Source organism: Parambassis ranga, chromosome 9, assembly GCF_900634625.1.
Source record: "Parambassis ranga chromosome 9, fParRan2.1, whole genome shotgun sequence".
Taxonomy (NCBI): Eukaryota; Metazoa; Chordata; class Actinopteri; family Ambassidae; genus Parambassis; species Parambassis ranga.
In genome coordinates, this window is record NC_041030.1 from 2,791,415 (window position 1) to 2,814,913 (window position 23,499).

Sequence of the window (23,499 nt, forward strand, 5' to 3'; positions counted from 1 at the left end):
GATTTGGAGATTGGTATTCGTGCTGGGCGCTGACAGACAGAGCCAGAGAACAGAACAAAACCCAGCCTTTTCTGTCTCCATCCTGCTCTTGTTCATCATTTAGAGGACTGCATTAGAAAACGCAGGAGGAGTCTGATGGGCCAAAACACTTCCCTAAATGCATGAAGAGATAATTATTCTAAATACAAAAGGGACTGACATAATAACAATTGGTTTGGTTCCAAAAAAATAAAAACAGAATTAGCTTGCACATGAAGGCGATTTTTTGAACTGTAATTCTTGATGCTTTTCCAATTCAACACCATGTGTGCAAAGATACAGTTTAAAGAAAAAACAATAAACAAAAAAACAACAGTAAATGTTTTCACTTCATTACAACATTATGTTTAATATGTTTACCAATGTATTTCTAAGACATCTCCTATGAAGTCCCTCAGCAATAGTAGGTGCGTCTTGAATATTCCTCATTGTGCAGGCTAGTATGAATAGGGGCGATGTGTAAAGGCGTGGGGTACATGGCAGGGCGGGTAAAAGGTTAACGTGAATATTGATATTAAAGCGATGCTGCTTCATCATGTCTATGTGAGCGAGTGAAACGCTCCTTAAAGGTCATCCCTGTTCTCCTCTCTCTCCCTACAGAGTTCCACTCACTCGCTGTCAGGCCGTGGCTACTCGGTAAGTGACATTTTCATGCTTCATAGCTTTACGGCAGAATTACAATCTCCAACGACCCGCTTTATGGCCCCGGCGCTCGACATTTTAATTATGTTAAATAGAGTAATGGAGAAATCATGATATTAGGAACATTAATTCTGGCTGACTGACTGATTAAATTGCGGGAAGGTGTCCTGCGCTACCTTGGCAAAAAGCGCCTCCTTTTATTGGCATCGATCAGCGATGTTCGCCAGTGCTGCAATTTGGCTGTCAGAGATTTACATCTTCCTCCAGTGGCTGTCTGCGGAGGATCCTTTTGCTCACATATCTGACAATATCCCTAAAAGCCTTCTGCTTTCTATGCTATAAATACAATTAGGCTACTCAGTGCCACAGACAGACATTTACACCTTCAGGAATATCCAAGTGCCATGTAATTTGTTGGAGCTGACTGTGCATTAATAAGAGTTAGTGAGATGGTTTGTATCGTTGAACATGCACAGTGTTATTTGACGTAAATGTGCCCCGAAAGGAATATTTAGTGGTGTCTCGGAAAACGTCAGCCTGATCCTTTGGAACATATACTAGCTCACAAATTGTCAATGCAGGACTATTTTTATCCCTTAAAAGCATCTGTTGCCTTGCCCCTGTGCATTCTCCAAGCGTAAATTTGTGCTCTTCCTCTTCCATTGTTTCAATGATGTGTCTATTCTCTGGGTAATACAGACAGCGGTCGTCCTTTATGTCCTTTGCTTAAAGGCAAACTCATAAGAGGAACATTCTTTAAAGTGTGCTACTTTTAGCTGATGAGTGGCATATGGCAGTTCTTATTGCAGCTTGGAAGCAATCATCCCGACAAACAAAACAACTATAAATGGTTTGTCATCCTTAATCTGCCTCAAAGGACTGCACTAAAAGCACTGAACAAAGCTTAACTTCAAAAGACATTGATCTCCCTGCAATCTTTTTTTTTTTTTTTTTTTGTGTTTTAATAGAACATGTCACATTCCTATTCCCCAGCGGCCACATACTCACAGATGGATGAAAACAAACAAGACCTTCCAAAAAAGCTTGGGGAGCCCTTTGGCTCAAGCTGTCAGTTTGAGTCGGCAGGGAACGAGGCCTTCTCTTTATCTGAAAGCAAGAGGGAGGGAGTCAAAGAGACAGAGAGAGAGAGAAAGTGCAGAAATGAGGTGGAGTTTGCTTGGAGGCGGTGGTGTGGGAGGTGAGGGCAGTGTGCAAGTAAAGGAAAGTCCAGTAACGAGGGCAGGAAGTTTCATGTTGTCTGGCTCCCCTCCCTGGCTATATGATGGTGATATCTGCAGCGTTCGTAGCCTCCAGGCACCTCCTGGGTACTGAGCTCTGACTCTCAATCTGCTCTGCTGCTGGGCCTGCTTGATTTCTGGGGGCTGCTTATCTGTGAGTGCTTCAGGCTTTACAGTATGATGGTTTTCATGGAGGGGGGAGCAAGGGGTGTGGGGTCAGAAGAGCTCCAGGGAACAACCAGGCAAAGGCTGAATGGGTATGGGAGGAGGAATAGGGCAAACAGAATGCCGGGGGCCGGATAGAGTGTTATGACTGGTGGAAGAGGAAGAGAGAGGCGATGTGGGTGGAGGGCTGGCTGTAAGTCAGGGAGGGTCAACGAGGCAGGCGCAAAGGCACAGTCAGTGCCATTAGCCACCAATAGCACAGACAGGCTTATCTGATGTTCGGCCTCTGGCTCGGATCACCTTCTACTTACTTGCCTCGCCACAAACAATAAATAAGCCTGTGGAGAGGGGGTTAGTTATCTGTCACAAGGCACTAAGATTAAAAACAAGGAAATATCTCCTGACAGTGTGTTTTTACTTGGAAAATTTATGGAAGAGGACGCCTCTTCTTCTTATGCTTCCATATGTCCCCCTTCTTATGTTGCCTGCTGGGCTTGAATGGCCTCATTTGAATGTATCATACAAGAATGTAAAGGAAGTTTGTACGTTCAAGTGCCAGATTCAAGAACAAGGGAAATCGAAAGCCAGAGTCTTTTGGACACAGTCATTATTATTTTTTTCGTCTTAAAACGCTTTGTTCACCAGAGGTATATACTGGTTTTTTTATCTCATTTTCAGACTTAAAACAACTAAAATTTCACCACAAAAAGACAGCTACTAAGTAATTCATTGTAATTGAATCCATATTTTTAAGTTGTAAACAATTTCCCCCTGGGATTAATAAAGTATTTCTGATTCTGATAAATAGCCCTTGCATGTGTTGTCTGGTTGCAGAACAATACATGGATTTTGCTTTTGTGAGAGTGCTTACAAAAGCAAGTAAATTACCCAAAATGAAATAGAAAACCTAATCATCCACAGCATATCATGGTACTTAAATAATAAAAATAAGATAAAAAGAAAGAAAAAGAAATGAGAATCCTAAATGAATTAAATGTCATTCAGTATCAAGTAGGTGTCAATAAAGTGATTTCTCTTAGTAGGCACCTATATATTATACAGTTGATGGCATTGGTACATGACTTTTATCCACCTGCTCCTCACCCACGCTTCACCTGCCTGTTCAGGCGTGACCACTAATCTCTGGAGCGTTGAGTCCAGTACTGATATGCAGCAACAGGACTGAGACTTGCTATCTCGCTCTCAGTGGAAGGCTGGATATGGAATTGTTTATCAGGCAGCCCTCTCCTGTCTGCTTTGTGCAGGCTTCATTATAGCCTCAGCTATGTTTGGGAGACAATATCTGTGCCTTGTTTCCTGCTCTGCTACCTGCTTGTTGTTCCAGTGAAGATGGGTCTAGGCTCTGGCGATTTATCATCCTCTCGGGGGCTCCTTGATAAAGAACCCAACATCCCCCTCTGTGCCTGGGAGATACGTGCTGCAATAGACAGTGAAAATGTCAAAAATTCTCACTGCAGCTATCTGCCCATCCTGTCTTTAGCCCTAGGCTAGGGGTGGGGGGTGGGGACATTTTAGCTAAGCGAAAAAGACAACACACCACCCTTTCCTTTCAGATGGAGTGATTGAGCTTTAGTCTCTCACCCCCCTCATCTTTTGAAACCACCCAAGGCCAAGTACTGGCTCATGTTTTCACGGACGATAAAAGAACAGAGCTTTGTCTGTGACAGTATAATCTGACTAGTCTGTTTTGGGTGGGTTTATCTCAGCGATGTCAGTGAGTAAAAACCTTAGCTGGAGTGTTTGGGTTGAGCATGAGTGTTCGAAGCCCGCAGACACACCCGTTCATATTTCTCCTGCTTTGGTTGTCATAATCATGTTTAGGGCTAAATGAGTCTACACTCTAAACAGCAGTCTCAGAGTCATGTGTGCATTCTTAAACAGCCTTGTTTTAATTGATTTGGCACTCGTGACCTCTACATTGTGACAAACACGCTTCCTTGTCTGAGTGATGAGGCTTTTCACTAGATCTTTATCAAATACAAGGATTATGTCAGTTAATTATAATCAAAGCCATTAAAAGCTTCACGCTTTATTAAACAAAGCGACAGATTCACTGGATTAAACACTAAACACAGCAGCTGAAACGAAATTGAGTGAAATTATATACTACAATATATCAATTTTAAACATTTTTTGTTAATACATCACCATCTTCCCATGTAGTAGGCAGAATCTCTTAACTGGCTCATTGTGACACTCTCTCTCCATAAGCATCTGCCTGTCTCTCTTGCTCTACTTACTTTTCAGTGGGCTGTGTAGGTGTCTCCATACCACTGGCTCTGCACATGGTGAAAATTAGTGAAGGAAACCAAGAGCCCAGCAGGAGTGGGCTGGGGCCCTGACATTGTCCTGGCCTTGGGCTGGGGCGCTGCCTGTCAGGGGCCTCTCTATGAGGGCTGTCCGCCTTAAAAAACCTATTTGTTTATCCCCGTGTGCGGTCCGGCTTCAGATCCTGGGCCCTGCTGCTCTCTGCGCATCAGGGACCTGGGCTGTTGCCGCTAGCAACAGATAAAAATTGCTGTTAACCACAGCAGGGCCCACAACACATCAATCAACGGGTCTGCAGATAAAGGCTGCAGGCTTCTGGGGCCCCGGCTGAATGGCGCAGTTGAAAATCCTTTTCCAGTGGCTGAGCACACAGAGCTCTGATGATAGAGGCCTGCTATCATTCAGAGCTGAGGAGGGAAACTTCATTTTCAGCAATGCAGTTCAGGTTTTGTTCTAATGGAGATGCATTAGAATGGTGCTGAACATAAATGGAACTCTGGGAGAGGTCATTTGAATAAAAAGGCAACGCTGTGAATTAGTGTTGACCGGGCATCAAAAAACCTGCCCCAGCATAGTTCAGTTGTTCTAAATGAACTCTTAATTGCTTTTGCCACTTGGCTTTGCTCTTAAGACTGCTTAAAAGCTTGTACGTTCAGCTCCACCGCCTTCCACATGCCCGTTTGTTAAGACTGAATTGAGATCAACGATTGGAAATTACTAGTAGCTATACCCCAATGGCCCAAACTGGCATTAGTACCAGATATTTTTTTTTCACAAGAAGAGACTTTAATGGTTTTTTCTAACCTTTTTCAGTCTACTTCCTCTACCCTTAAAGCAAATGCACGGTGATGAAAAAGAACAATACTGGTCTTTTCTTATATTAAATCCACTTAATGTATTCCCAGACCAGGCCCTATGCTTCCATGTTGGAGTTAGTCCAAATGAAACACAGGCTCTCATGGGTAACAGCATTACATTTATCCCCCAAAGCCCAACCTTGATTATCATCATTCTTAGTTTGTCCTGGATGCACTGTCCCCTAACTCACATTTGCCCCACTTTAAACAAATAGCCCTATAATGTAACAATCAAACAATGCTCTAAGGATTTGTTTACTGCAAGCTTTCTCCCCATTAAGTTTCACGGACACTGTAGACAAATAAAGTGGTAATTCCACTTTATCATATGTTACATATACCACAATCAAGCAGCAATTACATGCTCCTTCCATTTGTAAGAGCTCCCAGTGCCGACATGGATGCTTTAATGAGGGCTGTAATGAACGCTCAGGGTGTTTGGCAAGTCTCCGAGATGTTGCTGGGGCTTTTATGGCTCCCCATTATAACGTACAATTTGCATCAGCAAATTACAATGCTCCATATCATTATCCTGCACCAAGGCCCGATCATAAATTAGAGCTCCAATTACAAACATCTATCTGAAAACGAGGAATGAATACGATGGCAGCCCCCCAGAAGCAGGCAGCAGGGAGAGAAAGCCTCCTGTGGATTGTGGGATGAGACTTCCATAGAGGTGTGATATTCTCATAAACTATTCTTATAAGGAATTCAGGCTTGAAAAAAGGAATTGACCATTTTTGGGGGTTGGGGGGGGGGACGTCTGCTATTTCTGTTTTCAGTTCCATATGTCATATTTCACAGGACACCGCACATTGAACTTTTTGGTAATTTAATCGCTATCCTTCTGTTAAACACAACACCCACTGATTTTAGGTGGCTGACTGTTTCACACTCCTCATTCAAATCTATGTAAGCCAGTCCATTCAGCTGTGCAGAGAAAGCGCCTCAGCTATTGTGTCTCTGCTCAGAATGTCTCTGTCCCTTCCAATCTCCTTCTGTCTGACTCCCTCTCTCCCCCATTCAACTTGATTATACACTGGAGGCAACATAATAAATCAGAGAGATTTATCGTGCAGCAGCTTATTAATTTAGCTCCACAAGTGTAATATTAGTATGTGTCATTTACAAAAATACTGCAGCATTGCCAGCATCCCCCAAGAAATTCAGAGGAAGCCATTTTAGGGCCTGATAGAACATATTTTTGCATGATGTTGCGTGTTCATTATTCTTCTTCATAATGCGCCTCTTTCCCTGTCTGATTTGAAAATTCTATGCCCCCCTCCCTCCTGAGCGCTAACACTTGTTGTAGGGGAAACAAACAGTTGTGTACCTGCAATAGCTGTGTTGTCTGTAATTTGCGACCTGTGGCCAAATCTTGCTCGGAAAAAAGGTAGAACAAAAGATGCACACCAACAGATCGCTGCAGGCAACAAGCAGAAACCACCTCTACTGATGAGACAAAAGGCTTGCGGGTCCCCCGCACACCCGCAAGAGCTCCCAGATGCTGCACAAACAAAGCCTGAAATTAAGAAGAGCCAGAGGCAGGCCCATTTCTACAGCAGAGCTAAAGAGTTCCTTTTCCATGGCCTCGGTGGATTTCCAATACGGGACTGTAATAGGGCAAAGAAACAACACGCTTTGCCATTTCCAGTCACAGATTTTGAGAAAGCAGGTTTCTCATCCTTTCTTCCTCTTCTCTGTTTTTTTTTTCAGCCCTCTATACATTCACACCTCCTACCACACTCTGTGGGCTATTTTTAAAGGTACTACATCCTGCTCTTGTAGCCTTTAGTCAGATGATGTTTAATTCATTTTTTGTTTTGCATTTTAACCTTTCATGTCTCAAGGATCATATGCTTTTTGATTGCACAGACAGAGCTTTGAGACTGACTGCAGACCTTGTTGAGTGTATGAGGTCATGAGATGAAGAGGCATTATTCTATATCCGCCAACACCTCCAGGCAATTATTGCTGCTATCTTTAATAAGTCTATGAATCCATTAGGGTTAAACCCCCCTACCTGTCTTTCTAACTCTACCTACACAAGTATCTTTTCTGAAACCTGTACAAAAAAAAGTTGTACTAAGTAGGTCATGTTCTGCCACTCGTCTTCTAATCACTCCACAAAAAGAACACGATTTCCCTCCATTGGAGCCCCTCAGCCTCACTCCTGGGATTTCAGTAAGCAACACACACTCATTTGATTTTCTGGCATGTGTTTCCTCCTTTTCCTCTCTCTCTCTCTCTCTCTACACCCGCTTTTTACTTTTCTTAACTTGTATCTGACAGTACCTCCACCACACACACATATGCACCATAACTACTCCCCCTCCCTCCCTCCATCTCTCTCTCTCTCTCTCTCTCACTGTCTCTCTGTCTCTCTCAGTGGAGAAGGTGTCTGACAGTAACAGCAGGTAAGGTATAAGATTACAGGAGAAGCAGGGGCAATTATACCTCCAGCTGATGCTGGTGTGTTTATGAGGAGAGTAACTGTTAATGACAGCGTTGTGGTTTCTCCAGAGGCCGGAGCACAGCTTAGGGAAACCTGCTGTTTTTGTCAGCCCAGCTTCCTGCTATGTTGTTGTAGATGATTTTTTTTTTTTTTTTTTTCGGTCTGCCTATCTGATTTTTTGTTCTTTCTCTTTTACCCTCCCACGCCTTGCCAACACTAAGCCTTTGAATTGCCCTGTTTATGTTGTGGTACCAAGTATAGATTTCCTCCAACATGCTACTACATTTGGTTGCTGACTAGATACAAAAAAAAAAAACCATGGACCCTTAAGGTCATAGCAGCTGGGTTTGGTAGCGCACATTTGTACACATATGCACACAGGCTAGTGTTTACAACTGCGGGTCTGTCAATATGGCTTTGGCTGCCTTGCCACTTCCCCCCTACGTGCTTTCACACACGGCAGACAGATCGCAGCGATGAGAGAGGAGTTTGTGTTTAGATAAAGGAGCTCAATCATAATTGCATGGGGTTTCAGTGTCTAGCACTGGCTCTCTCCCAGTTGCTGTTCTCTTTGGCCGATATTCACAGCATGAGGTTTCAGCAGACGTAGAAATACAATCAAAATATATTACAGCTTGTTCAACTTCTGCAAGATTTACAGATTTGCAGTTAAAGTGAATGAAAAACACTAAAATAAATGAATTACTTTTACAATAATTTAATGAAAAAAAGCTCGAAGTACTCTGTGTGTTGTTAACTTTTTAATATGTAACGCCTCATTAGAGTTATTTACACTATTTGACCCCATGTAAAGCCTTATGCACTTCCATCTGCACCAGATGGTGCAAAGACACTATTTGTCTTTTGCTTCCACTGAGGCTGCATCTGTTGGGGTCGATTCCACCTGTTTAACTACCTGCACCTTCTGACATATGTTCAACCTAGTTGCATCTTTATTTGTATTTGGGAATATATCATTTTTTTTCTACTTAATGTATCAATGGAAATACCCATAGCCAAGGATCAAAGCATTAATGAGGATTATAGTCATTATATAGGAGCATACATGCAGCATTTTCAGTAATACTCACATGCTGCTGAGTGTGTTTACACTGCAATTAAAAACATCCCTTGAACCCACTTTAAGATGGAGATCCAGATGGAGTTAATGTGTGGATCGGCTCATTGTTTTGTGTATCTTTAGAATGAAGGTTATTTTATTCATTGTCACTTTGGATAGAGGAGTCAGCCAAATGCCAAAAAATGTAAATGAATGCCACACGTACCCTCCAGTCGTCTGCCCACAGCCATCCACACTTCAGACCCCATGCTCCGTGCCCTCAGCATGCAGTTGGCCTTGGCCCCGATCACACTGGGGCACATGGGAGATTAACTGGGCTGGCTTACTCACTCAGCAGGTTCCCCGACTTCCCTCCACTCATCCTGGCCCAATCTGCCAGCTAACCTCCTGCTCCGCCGAGCCATGGCAGCAGGGCACCACAAGCCCGGCCCGCCTTCATTACGCCTGCCAGATGGGCTGAGAATTAGATTCGAACTCCCACTATGGAGGGAGGGAGTGGAGAGAGATTGAAGAGGGAGGAAGGGAGAGAGGTGGTGGTGGAGTAAAAGGGAGGAGGGAGGAAAGTTGGGGGGGGGGGGTAGAAAGTAATGGTTTTTGTTTTCATTTATGTTGCAAGTTATTACATTTTAATGTAACACCCCTGGGACCTGGCAGCATTAAATGCCTGTTCTTGAATAATCGACACTAACTGCAAGCAAATGCTAGGGAGAAATGAAATTAGCGAGCGCAGCAATTTGGCATAGTGATTATCGGCTCCTTGGAGGCACTTCCTGATGATTTAAGAATGCTAACATTTAAGCAAGTCAGATCTCATTACTCTTCAAGGTTAAATCGAGCTGTGTCGGAGGGGAGGCAGATGCCTGATTGGAAATAGTGCTTCCTTGTCTCTCCTTCTCTCTTCATCTCTCTTTGTTCACACTGATGTTTCTCACTTTTGCAGCAGCTCACTGCAAGCAAAAAAGACTCAGGGCTGAAATCTGTCAGACCCTGATGACACCTTTTGCCAGCTCCTAATTAGATCAGCAATACTGGCTTTCCAAGGTATAATTTGTCCTTTGCCAAGGATCATCATTTGTGCTATGAGCACTACCATGCTAACTGCCTTAGCTGTGTTCGGAATGTCGGTGTACCACATATTCCGTTTCAGATATGGCTGGGCCGTAGGATGAACAAGAAAACCGGGGCTTTTTGAATCTAGACCAAAGGGAAAGTGTTTATTACTTTTCAGGCTGCGCCACAAATGTTCTTTTATACTGTATTTTCTCTTCTATTCTCACTCATTCTATGGAGGCAGAAACGATTTTCAAAGCAATTTCAGCCCTGGCATCTTCTGGTCCACTGTTTACCTCAGCCAACCATACACATCTGTTCTCCACACAAACTTGATCCAATTAGGTGACACAACACAATGGCTTACTCCTCCACAAGCCCAGCACAGCGCCAGGGCTCCTGAACAATACGGAAGTGTTTTTTCTTCCATTACGGAGCGTCAGATCCTTTTAAAGGTGTTTACCCGCCGCCGATGTGTCAGCCCCTGTTTCCAAAAGGGGGCTCAGCTGGGGAAGTGATAGGCGATGAGGATAATGATGTGAGTGGGAGCAGCGCACCGGATGCAGATGCACTTTACCATGCTGCATATATAAATCCTTCCCTCCGCAGCACAGCACCCGCAACCCACAAAGTTGAGGGACAGATGGGTTGGACTTTTATCTCCGCTTTCTAAATTTCGAAGAAATCAAAACATTTTTCACAGCGGTGATGAGATTTATTTAAAGCAGGAGCAACAAAGCTACTTTGGGGAATATGTCTATTAGTTTTTCCAAGCTGTTGTTTTCACATTCAGGGGGGAAAATCATTGCAAGTCAAATGTAATCATTCCACTGTTGGGTTATGCTCCGTCTCGAATAATATTAATATTAGTTTGGTCCCTTGTAAGCATTGCTTACATCAGGCTTGTCATTTGAATTTCTGAAACACAAGTAAGAAGGCTGATGTTAATCACAACCAATCACTGATGTTATCGTTGTTGTTTATAACAGCTTTATCCTTTGGCACATCTTGAAATTTGGCAGCCTGAATTCATTATCTGCAGTGTTTCATGTAGTCAACAAACATGGCATCTGCAATGTGGGATTCTGTTTCCTCCCACTTACATGCTGTGTGCACTGTACCGCATCTGATGTCTCTACATCACATTTCATCTTTGTTGTGGCCAAAAGGATTTCTGGATTGTAGCAGGGTTACCCCAGGAATGAGGAGAAAGCCTCCAAATTGTAACCAGACATTTCCACATGAAACATTCATGCTTAAGTATGATTAGCAGAGATTAAGGTGGGTTTGTTTTGCCTCTTAGAAGGCCCCGTGACAATTTGGAAATGGATTGAGAGCAGCTTTTGCAAGCACAGCCCTCTTAATCCTGTGCCAAGAGTTCTCACCCACCTTTGCTGAATTATTTACATTAAAGTTCTCACGTCAGCTTTGGAGCCAAGGGCCTAGAGATGTACTATGTGTGAAACTGCCTAAACCTCAAAGCGCAGGAAGGATGGGAAATATTATGTTAAGTATTTCCAAGACTTTTAATGGAACGTGTTTCGCAAAGACAGATTTGTCAGTGCCACTTGAGGGGCTATTCACTAGGTATTAGTAGACAAAAATATAATGCGGTGCATATGGTTCAGAGAGACTGTGCCTGTCGGAATGGGTGCAGTCTCTTGTACATTTTTCTATTTTCAAGACTGAGTGCTCAGATCATATTGTGATCCGTTATCCTAGCCAGTGATGTGAATCCATCACCCCATCCAAACCATTCTGCTATCATGTATCCTATTTCCATATTGTCTTCCTATCATGTATATGAGATGGAGCCCTCCCGTGTGCTGGATGATGTGATCCCCAGATAGATTCATTCATACATAATGATAAAAGATGGGTTTGGACAGGGCTACTTATTTGACAATCATTGAAGTGCCACTGTGATGGATGACGAAGAGGACCTCCACCCCTCTCTCCTCCCACCCCATAGCCACGGCTCCCTGTGATTCCACCTTATTTATTTTGCCTGGCTAAACTCAAGGTCTCAGCTCACTTGAAAAAAAAAAGAAATAGCAAATTGAATTAAAATAGCTTGCTCACCCAAAACAGAGGCCTGTGCATCCTTAAAATCACACATCTGTTCCCACAATTCATTGTTGTAAAATCAACCCCCCACCCCCTGCCCAGCCAGCCTACCCTTTTCTCTGGGCGTGCAGTAATGTGAATTATTCATGCCAGCGGGGCCACAGCATGCTTCATCATGTTAAAGTGCCCATGACATTACTGATGGAGCCACTGATGCCCCCGCACTGCTAGCTATGCTAATGCATTTAGGGGGTAGGAGGAAAGAAAAAGACATGGCAGCACCTCTAGGGATCAGAGGGACAAGAACAGATCACCTACTAGAAGTTAGTACCTGAAAATCTAACTCCTAGTCCATTTATGACGGATCCCTCACCTTGTAATGGGAAAACCAAACGTTATTACTATTTCATTGCTTCAAATTAATGGCTTTTTTTTCAAATGAAAGCTTACATAGAATTCCAGGTTAGAATGCTGACTGTTAACGGCAATGTTTGCATTTGAGCCTGAATAGGGGCCTTTGTTTTGTGTCACTTTAGCTCCCTTTACCTGTCATGTTTTTAGTCTCTACATGTAATAAAGTCATAATATCCCTCAGAGATAGCATCAGACATTACAAACATCAAACTAGTTTGTGACTTTACATTTATCTCAACTCTCAACAGGGCCACAAAGTTATGTAAATATTATTAAGTTATATAATGTTAATGGTTTTTGAAAGGACCAGGTGAAAAATGCACTGGTGCGTGATTCATTTAACTGTTCGCAATCTTCACCACAAGTACAAAAACCATGTTGTTGAAAAAAAGGGCTAAGTTTCACACACGCCTTTCACCACCCACACTCAAGTTTTTGATCACAAGCCCACTTTTCAGCCGGATTACCTTTCTGCTCACTGAGAGTGCATCTCAGCAGCACTCGAGGGATTACCTTGTGTTAGTGTACATCCATGCTAGGTGCTGTACTGACTTGCTGTATTTATTCAAACCCTGAAATGTAATCAGTCCGCTCAATTGTAAGTGCAAAGAATTAACTTTGATTGTTATATTGAATGGAGAGCTTTCTATTTAGTTTGTGGAAGATTATACTTGCAATGAATGGTACTGTAGTACTATAATGTAGGCCCAGAGGGAAAAACCATCTTTCAGCTGCACTTTTTTGTCCTTCAGGTGTGTGTATTCATGCCTGAGAATGGTCTGATTGATAGGGATTTCTAAGCTACCACGCTATCTTGCATCTCTTCTCCATATCTGCTCAGTAGATTCATACAAACAGAGGCCTCTCCCTAAATGTTATTTCATGATCTTGTAAATCAGTCCTGCAATGAGTCAGTATACTCTGGCAGTGTGGGTATGCAAAGTAAACAAGCACAGAAAAGGGAAGAAGCAGAGAAGTTGAACAGGATATAAAGTATTTCCACTGTCAGCTTGTGTTAAACCGGTCCCAGATATGCTCTTTGTGAAGCTTTTCTCGCCTTTTCAGAAGCCGCCCGCGCGTCTGTAAAGGTGCCGGGCGAGATGAGCACAACTGATACTGTGGTTCCCACACGCTTTGCCTTCTGAAATTTCACAACCGATAGCGGTTACTGACAGAAGGGGTCTGATAAAATCTCACCTGATTAGAAAAAATGGAACGAGAGAGGCAGTGAGATGGAGTTGAGGGAAGGCGAGTAAAAACTAGCAGAAGATAGCAGGCCTCATCGGGTCTCTGAGGTTGTGTCTAGGTTTCAGTTGACACATCTCTGGCTGGCCCAGAGTGCACCACGCTCTCCACAAATGAGTAGGTTGAGTCAAGACTGACAGATTGCAAACCACACTGGCATTGCTTTATCTTCTGATTGCAAATATCAGACAGAGATTCTTGGAGTATGATTACAACTTTTTCCTTTAAGATTTGTTCTTACATTTGTTCAACACATTTTGCTTTCTAAATGTAACCCTTCAGCTCTGTTAGGGAGACAAGACATACCACTTGACAATGGATTCCTCAGTTTGACTACATGATAGTGGATCATTGGCTTTGGTCCGTACTAATGTTTGCCTCATGGGACAACTCTGGAAGATAAGCCCAGCCCCACGTAGGCAGAAGATCTAGCCCAAAAATAGCAAAATTTACCCGGCTCCTGGGAGCTGCTGCAGAAAGTGAACCGCTGAAAGAGATGCTATCACAGACAACCAGCCACTGTTGCAGTTCAGAAAAGGAAGACGGAAGGAAGGGGGTAGATGTCATCATCCTGTTTGTTCTTTTTCTGACTTAGCCTCTTGCTATGATTATTCTCTTTATTTCTGGAGCATCTTGAGTTACCAACTAACAAATGATTTGGATCTTGCAACCTGTGTACTTGTAATGAAACTTGTTCAACAGTTACGTGCTATATTTCGATTTTTCAAATTTCAGTAAATTGACACATGGGTCCACTCAGCCCTCCTACTCCCATTAGAGGAGCTTGTTAGCAGAGCTGCCATAGGTCTTGCTGTGACGGCTAAGTCACAATCTATTACACTGACTGGGAACCTACGCATTTCATAACTGGCACCAAATATTGGTTTTGCTGATAAATTCTGAAAAAAAAACGCCACATTAATGATGAGAAAAATAAACAGGACGCTTGTCGGCAGGATGTGGGTGGCTGTCCTGTGGGAGAGGAATCTCGAGGATATAGAAATAGTAACAGCATCACCCAACAGGGGTTCCACCACCTCCCCCTCACAATCTTTGCTATACACCCAGTGCCTTGCAGCTATCGAGGCACTTGCTGTAGTAAGACAGCAAAGTTTTCATTTACCATCTACAGAGATCCTGCTCTGAAAGCAAGCCTTCAGGGTAATGTTAGGTCTTTTCATAAGTTACAAAGATGTAATTAGACAAATTAGCTCAGCAGACACTCGGGTTGTGATTTTAATGGCTGCATGTTGCCTAGGTTGGTAATTAGCAGGCAGCCACTGCTCTAAAATCACACATTGCACCCGAGGCCTTGCATCTATAACCTGACAACCAGTGGCAGCTCGGTAATGAAGGCTTATGTATCCCACAGGCTTGGTTTGTCTCACTTGCTAGCCGGGTTTGAAGTTAGAATTCATGCTGAGCCACTGTGCAAATCTCTTGTTTATTCCCATGAATCATTTTCTTGCAGGTTGAGCATGTCGTCCTTTTCAGCACGGTGATGTATTCAAATCAAACTGATGTGTTTTTGCCTCAGAGGCGCAGACTTTCATTTGAGCCAATCACCTTTATAGCTCAATTCATCAGGGCTGCGGTCTACGTGTCCAGGTCTCTTGTTGTGAGTAGCACCCGAGGAGCCAACCAGCCATTTCCACACACCCAGCTCCTCTCACACTTTTAATGACTTGCCGATGGTGATTTTTACCAAGCGCCTGTTTTTTATTAACTCGGAATAAATTCCTCTTCTCCCTGACACTAGACATTCTTTAAATTGGATCGAGGGGGCTGAATGCCAAATCGGAAATGACCTAGCAAAATGCAGATGAACTCGAGAGAGAATTTATTTGTCTGTTTACTGTATGTGTCCATATTAAATTTGTGACACTCTGTTTATCACAAATATGAAGTTGCAGGCTTTTCACAGCTACAATGAGTCTTTATATGCAGCGAGAAATTGATTTTCTCTCAGTTTTCCATTCATTCGAATGTAACCTCCAGATCTAAGGCATGTCTTTGTGTGAACGGACCTTTGAGTACTGTAGGTGCAAATTGGAATGTGTCATAGTTCACTTCATTCAGCAGCAATTTTCCACATTTAATGGAATCAGCTGTGATTCTGTGTATCTGCTGATCACACAAAGAAAAAAAGGCAAGATGTGTTTTGTAAAAGGCCACTAAACATTCATGTCTTGTAGCTCATGTTTGTAATTAGTTTAGATTTAACATCCGAGTCATGGATGTTAAGCGAAGCATATAGTAGTGAAAATAAAAAAAAAATGCTGCTGTATATATATAGAACTGTTGTCGTGTGCTGTAGCCTGTCACAATCTCAGTGGCTTTGTACCACATACTGTCTTTCTGTCCTATTTGTGGGGGCAAGTTGGCACAACGTTGTGCCTTCACTGACGTGGGAAGGAGATGATTGGAACAACGTGTTGTGAGTGGATAGCAGCACACATCCACAGGAGCTTTGTGGACCAAGGAGATAAGGCTGGAGCTCACAGCATGACAGGGAGAGAGGGACTAGGGAATGGAGGACAAGAGACCGCAGCCTTAAGGCCAAAAGACTCAGCAGAGAGTAATGAGGGCCAGCTCTCACAGAGGATACTGCCGAAACAGCCAGAGAGAGAGAGGGCTGAAAGGAGAGGAAGGGAGATGGAATAACAGCCTTGGAGGGCAAATTATCTGCCGCACCACAGTTGCTGACGTGGTAGAATGAGGAAAGAAAAGCTACAAATGAGAAGCAACAAATTTGTCCTGTTAGTACAAGTACAATTACACAATCACCAGCATTGGGTGTATCAAATGAATACTCTTTATTGTTTAGTCACAACATAACAATACAGTATATAACTGTAGTATGTGCAGCACAAAACAGCACTATCACAAAGCATCTGCTGCTTTGTGTAGGAAGGATACATGATACAAGAAATGAGAAGATGGATTGTGCTTGAGAGAGTATGAGATACAATAACTAATAAGAATAACTTTTAATGATTGAAATAACAAAAAAATGTATTAGCTTTTGACCTGCACTCTGTCTTATCAGGTCAAAATCTTTCTTTGTCAACAGTCGCAGCTCTACTTAAGCACAATGCAAATTTGCAATTCTAGCATGCAAAACTGAGAGCCACTTTGAATACTTCTATTACATATTACATTACATATTACAATACACCTGCTGTACTGCAGCATTTTATTGGCTGCTATGGGACCAAATAGGGACAGCTTAACTAATGACATACTGGTGTCCTCTGAAGTCCTGCAGTAGTGAAAGAAATCCCCTTGCATAAACAGGTACAGTGTTACTAAGCCTTAGCTTTTTGACTGTCGCATCATGCAGGAACCCTTAGTGCACTGTATGTTGTCACATTTTATGCCTCCCAAAAAAGCATGAGCAACAGAGCAATGCAGTGTGAGCTGATTCTGTTAAAAGGTCAGGTAGAATTAATCAGCCATAGTCATTTGAGAAGAAAATCTCAAAGGGGCCATGTGAAGATCCTCTGAGGGCACAATCTTGAGTCGAATTGAAAAAAATACTTTTTAATTCGGAGCCTCATGGCTTCTCAGGTGTGGATTGCGCCCCATCAATTCTGCGTGATGTCTTTAGATTCCTCTAATGGAATTTAGAAGTTTTGTTTTGCTCTCGTTTCTCTTTGGCTTTTCATTTCTTTTTCTCCCTCTCTCATATGTCATACACACTGAGCTTCTCTGTGCCGGGCCTGCCTGTGGCACAAGACGTGTTGGATCATTTGATTCCAGCTAATAACCGGAGTTAGCCCAGAGAAAGGCATAAATGAGTTGTGGCCTCCCTGGGCTCCTCCTGCTGCCTGTCTGAAGTGTGAGACGACTGGAGGCTCTCAGCCAGTCAGATCTGTGGATGGAGGCTGATTGTGTCACAGGGTTCAGATATGTACAGCACATTGCCCGACGGAATGGTGCTGAGGCAAGGACTCTTCAGTAGTTCTGCAATATATATATGTCTTTGCAAGTATTATTGTAACTTTAGTATGTGTTGCAGTTTTAGTGCAAGCCTCATCAATGTTTTTTTATTATTATTTTACCTGATTAATAACCTTCAGGTTTATCTCTACTCAACAGGCCAATTTTCAGTTAGTTGGTGTCATTCCGTAGTGTGAATGACTTGATAAGGCAGAGACATTCAGGTGCAAAGAGGTGCAAATGCATACACAGTTTCACACATGCATGAACAGTGGCACGAATGCCTAACCACGTATTATCTACATCTTTGCACGCAGTTACACACATACGTATACAAATATATTATCAAACCAACTCCTGTCTTTACATGTGCATACCCACACACACACACACACACACACACACATATACTCTCAGTACAAATGAAAACACTTCTTGTTGACACGTTTTACTGCTTTGCGTTTTGATTAGCGAGAGAAGGGAAGTGGTAATGAACTGTGAACATGCTGTTTCTTTCCATTTGGAGACCAAGCAGCAGCTCATTCCTCCGCTCTCTTTGCCAAATGCTGTATTACTACTCTGTCTTTACACCACTCTTAATTAACTCTGGCATCTCCTACATCCACTTTTGTTTATATTTAGTGTCAGAATGGCTATTTTAACACAGTGGTGGTTATATGACTGGTTTCTGAAAGAGCTCTAATGTTATAAAATTATTACCAACAACACAGGTAGAGATTAACTAATGGACAATAGTTGGATCAATGACAGATATTGTGTTTTTTCAGTTTCACAGCACTGTTTGCACTCAAACATCTTGTACTCAAAACTTTTTTTTTGTTTTTTTGCAACAGCTCATTGCTCTAGTTCTGAAAAACAAAAAGTGTGAAATCACATTTCCCTTCTATGTCGCCTGCAGAATCTGAAATAACAGCTCTGGCCTCGCTGTTTTGTGGACCCTGAGAGATGCAGTATGCAACTTGTTTGTGTGTACGCATGCGAACGACAGTGTGTATCAAGCTGTTGTCATTTTTATTACCGCAGTCTTATCAGGAAATAAGACAAGCTCAAATGAGTTGGCATGGCAATTAACGCTGTGCAAAAAAATGTAGGTGTGTGTGAGAGGGTGTAGTTGAATGTGGGTGGGGACAGGGGTGGGAGGCTTGTGTTGTTGGTGGTGGGACTATTTACAGTCGTCTGATGAGATGCCCTGCTGTTCTCCTCATCACCCCTTCCTCTTTGTCTGTCTCCTTCAACACATTCCAATCACATGTACACACACACACAAACACACCAGGATACCTGTAATTAGTCATTTAAGTGTCACAAAAATAAAATGGCTACCGCTATGTCCAAAGATTTGCCCTGTATAGACACTTTCTGAATTTTCTAAGCAATTAATACCCCAAAAAAAGATTAGCAGAATAGTAATGTGCACACACACCTGTGTTTCTCACACAACAGCAGCTTCATCTTTGCTTTCACCAACAGGCACAGACACACACACAATATAGATCCATCGTCCTCTAAAATGGTCGAGGGACGCGTCAACACAGCGAGAAAAGCCTGTGGAGGCCACATGCAGAGCGATGTGGAGGTGTCAAACATGGAAGTGTCAAACCGTGCCCACTCACCATCCCAAACCTTTCCCCATCCTCACTGTGTATGAGTGTGTGAGTGTGTGTGTGTGTAGTTCTATGGACTGTCTACAGTGTGTGTCCGTGGGCGGCTGTCACCTCTAAACAGCAAAGTTTTGAAATGACAGGGCCAGGCGATGACAGTTCAGCTACTGCCACTGGGCAGGTTAGAGATGGGAGCCTCCCTCCATCTAACACCACCAACACCACCCTCTCTCCATATATTCTCTGTCTCTTTTTCTTCCCCTCTCTCTCTCCCACTTTTGTGTTGTGACCACTTGTGACAGGACTCACAGGTTTCTTGCTGTTTATTCCATGTGGTTTTCTTGCTACAACATATCTGCACCGGGTATTTTCTCCCAGTGAATTCTTAAAATCTGACATTGAGCTGTTGGCCCGTGTGTATAAGAACAGGTATACGGTTTTGTACAACAAATCATTTTACATAGCATCCTTGTTTAGACACCAATAGAAAGACTAACTAACACTAATAGAAAGAAGTTGATTCAGTGTCTGGCTTGTTTAATCCTCCGAACAGCTGGAAGTCAAATAAAATCTCTGCGTTGGTTACAACAAGTAGGAAATAGTTCTGTACATGTCACCGGTGTTTGGCTGATTCATTGTTTACATGTCGGGGTCTGTGAACAGCTGTGAACTCAAACACAAAGCAACAGGTTTGCATGTGCTTCAATACATATTTCTGCCCAATCAGTAAACTATGCACACAATAAAAGACATGCACAGTCAACACAAGGGTGAGGCCCAGAAGAGCAGCATTGTTTGTTGTGTTTGGCTGGACAGCAAGTAATATCTATGAAGAGAAAACTCAATGAAGAGAGGGTGTGGAACACCGTGCAAACAATGTGAAATGCGTGTAGAGACACTGGCTGACTGAATGATCTGATGAATCACAGAGTAGAGCCAGAGTAGATGGATGAGCTACAGGTGTTTGACAATACAACAGCAGAATATTTTGATTGGGAGATGATTGTCGGGTTTACCACTCCCAGGCAAACAGAAGAAAGAAAACAATGGAGCGATGACTGAACCTGTGATTTTACATGCACTGACTCACACGACCACAGGAGGGCACATAGCTGCGTAAAGACCAGATTTCTGATTATGGAAAGAGCCTTCCAGCGCCTCACTCTGAGCACACTGCATTCTACAGGGGATATTCTTAATAGCCTTCTTTGCTTTATTATCAGCATAATGTGGTATTTGTCTTGGTATTTTGTGTTAATACTACCATCCATAAACTGACTGCCATGATTTCACCTGGTAACATTTTAGTTTTTTGAGCTTTATTCATGTGAGTTTAGTCTTTGTAAGTATGAAATCTCCAACTATAGGAAACTGCTTAAATCACTCTACAACTGCCTGTTTGGTATAATATAAAGCCTCTGTATTACCAATCTCCAGGCTTGACCTTTCACATATAAGTTTGAGATTGTGTTTTGAAAGTGTGCCTTGTGGTGGTTTAATTCAGAGATGTGACTTATTGAACTAGTACCGGGATGTGTCATTTTGCGTTGGAGGAGCAATCCCTCTCCTGTGGATAGGGTTCAGTTTAATTTAACAGCCTGCAACAGCTCATCGATACATTTTCCCACAGCACAAAGCGACGAAATCGGAAATGACAGAATATAGAAGCCAATGTGGCTATAGCTTTATAAACACACCTCACACAGGACGAGATGAAAATAGATTTAATCTGGAGCATACTCTAGAGAAATACATCTGTGCTGTGTACTGGTGGCATGTTGAGTAAATTTTAAAGTGCACGGAAACCTCTAAACTCCCAGTGCTCACCAGGTTGATGCTGTGGGAGACTATTAAGACGCTGCCTCATAACCACTGTCATATGGTAGCACTTCTCCTTTGGCCATCATGTGTTTGTCTTTTTGTAGCTGGATAATAAAGCAGAAAAACATCTTGAAAGAGTTTATTCCTTTTAGTGGTGCAGATGATGGAATGTATGTTTGCAAAAGAGTTGTCACTACATGACAATCACTGACTGGTCATGAATAAACATATTAGCATACCTTCACATCTCTTGCACCATTATGCCTTTAAATGCTTGTCAAACAATAATGCATTTTGTTTTGGCTATTTGTATATGTTATGATAATTCCCTAGAGAAGTCTGCATTACCTTTTGTGGTTGTTGTTGTTGTTGTTGTTTGCAGCCAATGACACCACTGAAATTGTATGTATCTGTAATTAATCTTTAGAGTCCATAAAAAAATGTCATTGTGATGATTATTTTAATATAGCTATTTTGATAGCTTATCAAGAGTTATCATTTGATTTGATTGTGTTACTGAGTCATCACACTCCATATATGTAGATGCAGTAAATCATCAGCTTGATTAAAAATAATAACTCAACTACTGTAGAAGTAATGAGATAGGCAGCTGCTAGCGCATGTAGTAACTGTATATGTATATAGTAACTGTATGTAACTGAAAATATCTGCCTGCCCTCTGACTTTCTCTGCTTATTCACGCACTGCCTATCATCTCTATGCAAACAGGCATATACTCAAACAAACAGAGCAGCACCGCGTCACAGCACCTAGACAGATGGAAACCATTATTTGATTCTTAACTCAAAAGGAAATCATTTTATATCACAAAAAGCAAATTACTAGACGTCCAAATATTTAGAGAATGAGATGAATTGAGACCTCCTCCTCCTCTACGCTGGCTTCCTGCACGGAAACTCTAATTTAGGATTTAAACAAAGCTGGAAAAGGAAAATAAATATGTGACTGTGGGGAGACAGCCCTGTTGTTGACCTCTGTGACACAACAGGCGAGACGGTAGAGGCGATTATGGAAGTGCGCTCTTTGATTTTAGAGTAGGGCCCGCTCTCTGCACAGGATGTCATGTGTCAAACAAGGACCAGGGCCTCAAAGAGGAGGAAGCGTCTTCTTTATAGCACTTTGCTGTGTAACTGCCAGTGCGCCATTCGCCAGATGGCCTGTGATGGATAGGGAAGCAATCCAACACACGTCATTACTTGTTCCTCTTGTGTTCTGAAACATGAAGAGACAGTCAATCATATTTACCTTCTGTGACTGCAGCATAAGGCACTATGTTTGTGTGTGTACTTGTAATATTTAGAGCAGTGATTAGTGGGCGTACGTTCCAGACAGAATTCAGACAGCGCTACAGTGTAGACTGAAAAATCTAATTCAGTCTTAAAGCTGATATATTGTTTAGCCAGGTTGTGCAGTCTTATAACAGTGATTTGGACACTGCAACCTGCTTTTGGCTCCTACTGAATTAACAATTCATCGAAAAATCTCACTTGTATCACTTTGGATCTCAAAGACTGTATAAATAACATGTAGTCATGACATCAGGAAGTATCTCTGGTTAGACCTGTGGGACAAGTTATTTCCACCTTTCCACTTTTACGACAGAAGAACATTTATTTTGGACCTAGTTGTTTCTCCCTACCACACCTCCACCTTTTGACCTCACCCATCTTTGATTATCCCTGAGAAAAAATGGCTTCTTTGACTCACAGGGAGCACAGGAACAAAAAATGTCCTTGAGCTATTTGTCTTGCTGCTTTTGTCTCTCAACACATGTTCGCCAAGCCCTGTCAGCCAAAGCGTTCCATCCTTCCTTCCCATCACCTCCCCCCTGCAATGCATCAAAACAGAATCGTGTCTGTTTGTGGTCCATAATTGTGCTAGGGTAATTAAGAGCTTTTCTGTAAAAATGATATCTTTGTCAGGCTTCTCAGATGTTACCTAACAAGGCAGCCTACAAAGGTGTTAGTGTAGCACATTCATCATTCTCATCTGGGGCTAATTACCAGCCTATAAATCACTAGCCTGACCTGTACCAGGCACAACTGAAAGGTACTCGGCTCTGTTAAGGTGGATCAAAACCTCAATCCTGTGCTAAGTATTATGAACAATTTGATGATTTTGTTTAATGATTAGCCATAAGTTTGTTGTCTAATTTACTCTCTTTAATCTCTGCAGTTTCTATTTTTTATACCATAAACTCGCTTAAAGCAGAAGGAAGCTGAGAGAGAGATAACATTTCTTGCAGTAGACGGGGCTTAAAGTGTCCTCACCCTGACTTTTACAATGATAGGAAGGTTAAGTTAGCACTGTGTTAGATTTATGCTGCCTTTCAAGCATCCTTCATTTCCACTTACTTACCAGATCAAGCATTCCCCGGCCAGTCTATAAAATCCCACAGCTTACTTTTCTTTAATTAAATGCCACTCGTAATGCTCCCCAGTGCACCCCGTATATCTGCAGCCATAGCTGATGCTTTAAAAAGCAAAGAGCCACCTTTAATGCGGTGTGCCGTCTGCAGCTCAGCTGCACCAAGGGGACACAGCTACCAGAC

General features: G+C 42.5%; 1 protein-coding gene across 7 annotated transcripts in view; it reads left to right on the top strand.

Moving 5' to 3' along the window:
* fbrsl1 (fibrosin-like 1) overlaps positions 1-23,499 on the top strand; it is a 235,123-nt gene that overhangs the window by 102,748 nt on the left and 108,876 nt on the right. For all 7 annotated transcript variants that reach the window (XM_028413217.1, XM_028413221.1, XM_028413218.1 and 4 more), the window contains exon 4: positions 640-675. In XM_028413217.1, the coding sequence (XP_028269018.1) occupies positions 640-675 (36 nt within the window). The remainder of the gene's footprint in view (positions 1-639; positions 676-23,499) is intronic.